At 47.1% G+C, this 7500-nt stretch overlaps 1 protein-coding gene across 1 annotated transcript in view; it reads left to right on the top strand.

Moving 5' to 3' along the window:
• The first annotated feature begins 3679 nt into the window (after positions 1 to 3679).
• gfap (glial fibrillary acidic protein) overlaps positions 3680 to 7500 on the top strand; it is a 10870-nt gene continuing 7049 nt past the window's right edge. The window contains exon 1 of the mRNA XM_063223270.1: positions 3680 to 4267. Within this exon, the coding sequence (XP_063079340.1) occupies positions 3744 to 4267 (524 nt within the window). The 5' untranslated portion in view covers positions 3680 to 3743. The remainder of the gene's footprint in view (positions 4268 to 7500) is intronic.

Raw genomic sequence — 7500 nt, 5'->3', positions numbered from 1 at the left:
CTGTCCGTCTGAAACGCATTCTCTAAATTGTCACTCCCTCATATGTCCACAAGGCGGCAGTGCATAGACGGACGCATCTTTGTCCGCCTGTCGGACTTGTTCCCATGTGTGTTGCTATTTTCTTCTTCTTACTCTTCTTACGTAGAACGTGCACTGTTTAGGATGGTGGTCAGAGTTGGTATTGCAACTATGCTGCACATTGAAACTCTGCTGCCTATTGCCCGATTCGATCTTTTCATGAATATGTACAGAGTAATGAATATTTACTAGTATGACCAAAGTACAGAAAGTTTTGCATCTAATAATGTCATCTACAAAATGACGGACATGGAGAAGATCCCCCTTTTCATTTATGAAAAGTGCCATTTTCCCAGTCATTACTGAAAACTTAGAATTTGAAGGTGGTGGTAACTATTTGTGAAAAAACTCAACATTCGTGAATTGCTCACAGGAATTCTGAAAATAAAATATTAAAATATTACACAGTGCCACTTTAAACTCTTTTTGTCTTCTTCTCTTTCTAGTCTTTCTTTTGTTTTTTTTTCCTGAATCTCCAAATGTTTCTCCCCTCAGTGTGTGATTTCCACAGTGACGGACTCTGAGGAGACCGCAGTGGCTTCCCCAGCTATCCAGGGGGCAACGTGCTCCAGAAAGGGCACTTAATGATGACACCATGGCCCCGTTAATTCTCCACGGCTGACTGGCGGGACCTACAGTGGGCTCACCACCTTTGTTTTGAAGAAGAGTGGATCTGTAGAGTGCCATTCTACTCAGCCTCTCTCTCTCTCTCTCTCTCTCTCTCTCTCTCTCTCTCTCTCTCTCTCTCTCTCTCTCTCTTCTTTCCAATCCCACTGGCTGTTTCAGACCATGATTTCCATCAAGCCGACTAAGCACATAGCAACCTGATTGGGGTTTATTTACTGTCTGGCTTGGAAGTTTTAGTTCCCACACCATATAGTTGGATAGCTGGGTGAATAGGCGGAGTGGGTGACGTAAGCTTTACTACTCTTTTACTGACAAAGAAGGCGCTCTTTGATGCCATGATGCCACCAGTACGTGCTCCTGTCAGATGAGGTGAGCTGTTTCAGAGTGACTAGGTCAGAGAAGACATTCAGATAAAGTACTAAACTTCTATCTTGCAGTACCAATTGTAACATGCCCATCCCCACACACACCCCTATTAGCTATTGTAGGACTTATTGCACTACTGTGAATTCACGACTGCTGCACTGAGGCCTTCAAAACTCCCTGTACCTCTTGATCCCTCATGATACTGTTACTGGCTGCTGCCCTTCTCATGATTGTTTGGATAAAAGACACCAAGAGAGCGCCGTGAAATTGGAACTAATCTGTTAGAGGAAGTTTTAGGAAGGTTTTGTTGTTAAGTTACAACGGGTAACTTCACAGAAACTCTGTCTACAATTATGTTCTATGACAAGTTACTCTTTGGTGGTCATTTCCAATTGTTTAGCCTTGCAAATACCCTCGGTGTGCCCCCTGGCACAACACCAGGGCCAATCTTAATTGTCAGTGTGATGGCAAAGCCACCAAGGAAAGACAAATATGGGTAGAGCACAACGTAACTTCTACCAGGAAAATAATTTCGAAAAGTTTTGTATGTAAAACAGCGATTTGGCCTTGCCTTTGGATCAATTGGTCATTATACCAGGGACCCAGGTTCGATTGTGGCCTGAGGTAATTTTTTTCGATCTCCCTCCATCTCTTTCTCCCATTACCTGTCATCTCTTCACTGTTTCAATCAAATTAAAGCATACAAGCCCGAAAAGTACTTAACCAACCAGGCCTACAGAATATACATATTTTCCCCTGCATTACAACTTTATTTTCATCCCCAAAATGATACACTTCAACACCTCACTCATCTCCATTGATTTCTCCCAGTGCAGTACCAGGCCGTGCCATACTAGTGACGCAACACCTTCAGTCAGGTCAAGAGCAATGCAAGCACTGTCTGAGCTCCCGAAAAATCGGGAACTCCTTCCACTTTGTCGGGAAGGAAACAACCATTAGCAAACCAAGGGAGGCATGTCAACCAATGCCATTTGGGAAATGTTAATTGTTATGCTCTTGGTCAGACCAAGTCTCGGAAAAGATTTGAAAGTCAATGATAATCAGGCTATGACACAACAGCAGCTGCTGTCACTATAACAGATAGTATCCATCCATGCTGGGCCTGCATGGTTCCACACACAGCCTTGAGGGTCACCTCAGGCTTCCTTCAATGGCCCACCATTGGCCAGAGCCCAGAGTCCATTGTCAGGCCTCCAGAGTCAGCTAAAGTTCAACCATAAATCCTTTGAAGTGATTGTCCCCCCCTCTGAGGTTGCCATGGAGATTCTGAGGCAATTGATTTGAAACGGGTCTCCGGTTGTTAGGCCGGTCTCAGCCATCTGGTCAGGCCACTGCTGCTGCTACCTGGTGCAGGACACTGCAGGGGGGACAGTGTGCAGGGATTTGTCTATCTAACAAGCTTACACGTTTATGGCCGCTGCAGGGAAGATTCAATATTTCCACTGCAGACATACTTTGTACTGTAGTATGTCGGTGGCTTTATTTTTAGCATTTACACAGCTAGAAGTTCTCACTACAACATTTCTCAAATCTATCTGGGTCTCCTCAGACTTGTTTACAGTATCCTCAATAAAAGGCAAGAACAATGAGTCAGTATTTGCCTTGTGTATGTGTGATGTCTGCTGACCAGACGAGCATAAAAGAAAAAAAGGCCATCTAAACCGGCGGCCATATTTCTTGCTGTCTTCCTGGCCATTACATAATCGTGCCAGTGTTCCGTGACATCATTAAAGTCCTGCTGAGACAGAGACAGAAACAAACAGTTTAAGCAGACACGAGAGAGAGGGGGGGGACAGAGAGAGAGAGAGAGAGAGAGAGAGAGAGAGAGAGAGAGAGAGAGAGAGAGAGAGAGAGAGAGAGAGAGAGGAGGGGTGAGAATAGGAGAGAATGGAGGAGGAGAGAATGATACTGGTGGGAGAAGAATAGAGGTGAGTTAGTCTTTTAGATTCCACCAACCATCATCAGTTTGTTGCTACTGTGCCACTGATGACTTCATTGCTCTATCTCTGTCTCTCTGTCTCTGTCTCTCTCTCTCTCTCTCTCTCTCTCTCTCTCTCTCTCGTTCCATCTCTTGCTCATGACACATCATTTTCATGACTACATCCCTCTTTGTTTGTGGCTGTTTTGTCAGTCTGTCTCACTGGGTCCGGTAAGAAGCGACAGACGTTTGCTTTTCTTTGCTGTTTTGCAGGTTTACTCCCAGTGGACGAGTGGCTCAGTTTGATCAGACAAAAACCCAAGTTATGCAGGCGGGGGTGCACAGGGGAGGGGGTCAGAGGGCTGTTTGTAGCTGAGTGGACAAGTACAAAAAATCTCTGGCCCCCAGCTTTTGAGAGTCACACATACCCATACGCCTCCCCCCCCCTTTGAAAAACACCCCCACACCCCTCGAGCCACCCTTCTCTGCCCCTATTTGTCTACCCCCTTCTCTGCTGCCCTTCATGTGTCCCCCTCCCTGAGCTTGCTCTCTCTCCTCTCTCTCTATGTCCCTCTCCCTCTTTCTCTCTCCCTCTCTCTCCTTCTCATGCCCTCTCTGTCTCTCCATCCTTCCGCATCTATAAAAGCCTACCATTCTCCCCATCCCAGCCCCACTCCCTCTCTTTCACACACACGCTCTCACACTTCCACTCTCTTGCGTCCAAGTCGTGGCCATGGAGAACCAACGCATCCTGTCCTCGTACCGCAAGCGTTTCGGGCCCCAGGCGAGCCCCTCCGGGTTGGGGTTGCGCCACTCCAGCGTGCGCCACTCCAGCGTGTCCCTCCACAGCACCCCGCGGCACCTGTCCCTGTCCAGCCCGCTCACGCTCACCACCTCGCGCCTCTCGCTGGGCAGCGCGCCGGCCTCCATCAGCGGCGACCGGCTGGACTTCTCCGCGGACTCCCTGCTCAAGGCCCAGTTCCGGGAGAACCGCACCAACGAGAAGGTGGAGATGATGGGCCTCAACGACCGCTTCGCCAGCTACATCGAGAAGGTGCGCTTCCTGGAGCAGCAGAACAAGATGCTGGTGGCCGAGCTGAACCAGCTGCGGGGCAAGGAGCCCAGCCGCCTGGGGGACATCTACCAGGAGGAGCTCAGGGAGCTGCGCAGGCAGGTGGACGGCCTGGGCGCCGGGAAGGCACGCCTGGAGATAGAGAGGGACAACCTGGCCGCCGACGTGGGCGCCCTCAAGCAGAGGTAAGGTGGGAGGGTGGAGGGTAGGAGGGTAGGAGTGGACTGGGACTGGTCTGGACTGGTGGGGAGCACTAGCTGGCTTACAAAGACATACCTACAGAAAGGCAATGAACTGCAGATTTTTTGTACAATGTAAGGTGGAGATGGAGAGGGAGAGTCTGGCTGCAGAGCTGTTTACTAAAAAGCAGAGGTAAGGAGGGTGTGATTGGAATTGAATTGAATACTTTATTAAACACCCAGGGTTCCATTCAAATACATAGAAAAGACAATACAAATACAATATACATATATTTCAATTCAGGGTTGCCACAGTGCAGGAAAATACCTCCCTAGTGTCTGAAAGGTAGGCAGGTTGGAGACAGCACTGGCTTACTAAGACATAAGTCAATGAACTATGCCCATTTTGTAATGCTGGCTGGCTGGGGGGTGGGCACTAGCTACAAATACATACTGTAAGGTCATAAACTGCACATATTTTGCAATGTAAAGTAAGGAGGTGTGCTGGAGTCTATGGGGAGGTGAAATTGGGGAGTATGGCTACTAAAAGTAGAAAGATGTGTATTTATGTTGTGTCTTTATGACTGACACCTCTGTTGTCTTTTGACATTGCTTGCATCTTAACAAAGTGCATACCTCCTTCATGATACTTTTAGTCTGTTACTGATACAGTTACTGAAACCCACAAGAATTTTGAATGGTCAGTGAGACAAATGAATAAGCACTTGTCTCAGGTCTTGTGTTTACATGGGGCGTTGCAGCAGGGTGTCAGGAGGAAGAGGATATTGCAAAGTTGTGCTTTGTCGTTCTTGAAGCTTCATTTATTTCTAAGGTAATATCCAGTTTTCATGCTTATCTGTGTTTACCAAAAGAAATAAACACAAAGCACAAATAAAAAAACTACAGGATAGGGGGAGAGAAAATCCATGATGATGTTGTCAAGAGATGACGGTGGAATTTGGCCTGGATGGAGCGTTTGAGGGGGACGCAAGGTTTCATTCATTGATGGTCTCAATTTAGCGTGACCAGCTTTTTTGGCAGCTGTGCATGGAATTTGAAAAGAAGGCAAGTGGGGGGAGGTAAAATAAAGTTATTACATGGAAATATGGCTGTGGGAACAGAGGCTCAGTGGCTCAGAGACTCAGATCAGTGGAGGAATCTGCCTCTGAAACATTTGTAAGATCATTCAGCGGAGGGCAATCAGCTATGTGCATATTGATTGAAAATACTCCTACATTTAAATGGAATTCCATAAAAAAGATAAACAAATCAATTTAATGAACTTGTCTCATCCATCTATCTGTCTGGTGGTGGCATCTCGCTGGAGAAAGAGACAGAGAAAGAAATATAGAGAAAGAAGGACAGAGAGACAGAATCATTAGTGCTGGAATTTTCTTCTCTGTGAAAGTGTGAAAGGACAGCATGTTCTATGGAGGGGGTTGAGGTCCATTCTTTCGTCTCCCTCGCTCTTTTCAAACTTGAGGCTTGCCTCAGTCCCAATCCTTCTTAGCCTATGAATGACCAGGGTGTGAATATATGCATATGTGGTTCTGTGTGTGTGTGTGTGTGTGTGTGTGTGTGTGTGTGTGTGTGTGTGTGTGTGCGTGCGTGCGTGCGTGTGTGTGTGTGTGTGTGTGTGTGTGTGTGTGTGTGTGTGTGTGTGTGTGTGTGTGTGTGTGTGTGTGTGTGTGCGTGTGTGTGTGTCTGTGTCTGTGTGTGTGTGTTGGGTGTGTGGGGGTCGGAGAGGGAGTCAAACGCACAATGAGAGCCCTCCACAGAGACAGACGTGCGGTGGGGACGGCAGATGTCCTGTTGTCCACCATTGGTGAAGTCACCCCCCCCATCAGTCCAGCTGTCTCTGGGGTAGACTATAGCAGTGGGTCTTGAAGAAGGACACCCCGGCCCCACCAGTCAGGTCTATGTCCCTGAACCAGTCTGTGACCTCTATCAAGTACACTAGTTGATTATTGTTCATGCTTGATGCTTGTTGGTATACAGGGATCTATAGTTTTTACAGTAGGAGAGGTAGACAGGAAGTGAATGGGGAGAGAGATGGGGAAGGGTTGGCAAGTGACCCGGGCTGGAATCGAAGCTGGGTCGCCGGCATAGCAGCCCAGTGCTGTACCATTAGAGCCACGGTAGGGTCGGGGATATGCTGTATCTTGACAAAAAAAAAACTTTGGAAACACACAAAGAAGTTATATGCCACATTAGAGGATTCCATACATAACATTACATTACACTTGCTGTAGCTATTTGCTTTTATCCAAAGTGACTCCTAGTTATTTACAGAGTATTGGTTACAGTCCCTGGAGCAGTATGGGGTTAAGTGCCAACACATGTCCTTTCAACTGGGAAGGGATCCTCAAACAGACTGTACCTAACACAAATTGTTGGCATAAGATAAAGGGAACAAACAGGACTTTTGTTCACTTTTGTTGTTGAAATGTGGTTTCAACAGCCAGAAATATTGCAATAGGCCTACATTGGTTCCTCCTATTCCCCCCTATGATGTTGTGCTGTGACCTTAAGTGCATACAAGCTGATATAAGTAACATTCCCATGATGAGTCCTTTGTTGTGTGCATTGAGAAGATAAGATTGGCTGCCACTTTGTTGCAAGACCTCAATGGCTGGAGTGAGTGAAGCTAATGGTCTCCTCAAGGCGTTCTGTTTAATGGAGAAAGGTGAAAGGTCAGATGGCAGAGGTCACAGCCGACAGATTCAGAGGCAAGAGACAGCCCTGATAGCAGTGCTCTGTTGGGGGAGAAGAGGAGAGGGTGATTGGTGCGGGTGAATTAACCAAATACACAGCTGTGTGTGTTTGTGTGTGTGTGTGTGTGTGTGTGTGTGTGTGTGTGTGTGTGTGTGTGTGTGTGTGTGTGTGTGTGTGTGTGTGTGTGTGTGTGTGTGTGTGTGTGTGTGTGTGTGTGTGTGTGTGTGTGTGTGTGTGTGTGTGTGTGTGTGTGTGTGTGTGTGTGTGTGTGCGTGTGTGTGTGTGGGAGAATGCTTGGTAGCATGTATAAATAGTCCACCCTGTGGGATTTTTTGGTAGTGCAAGGTAAAAAAAATGTGTTCAGGTTTAGTAAATGCATAGGCTACCGTGTGAGGTGCATGCGGTGGGCCATTATTTTAAAAACTGTGTCGTCGCACTCAGAACTCAAAATTTCAGCTTACGCTTTCATCAGGGTTATCTCTATTGTGCAAAGTGAAAAAGCCATCCCACCCCTCTCACACCCA

The sequence above is a fragment of the Engraulis encrasicolus genome, chromosome 2 (assembly GCF_034702125.1).
Source record: "Engraulis encrasicolus isolate BLACKSEA-1 chromosome 2, IST_EnEncr_1.0, whole genome shotgun sequence".
Lineage (NCBI taxonomy): Eukaryota > Metazoa > Chordata > Actinopteri > Clupeiformes > Engraulidae > Engraulis > Engraulis encrasicolus.
This window is presented reverse-complemented; position numbering and strand designations above follow the sequence as displayed.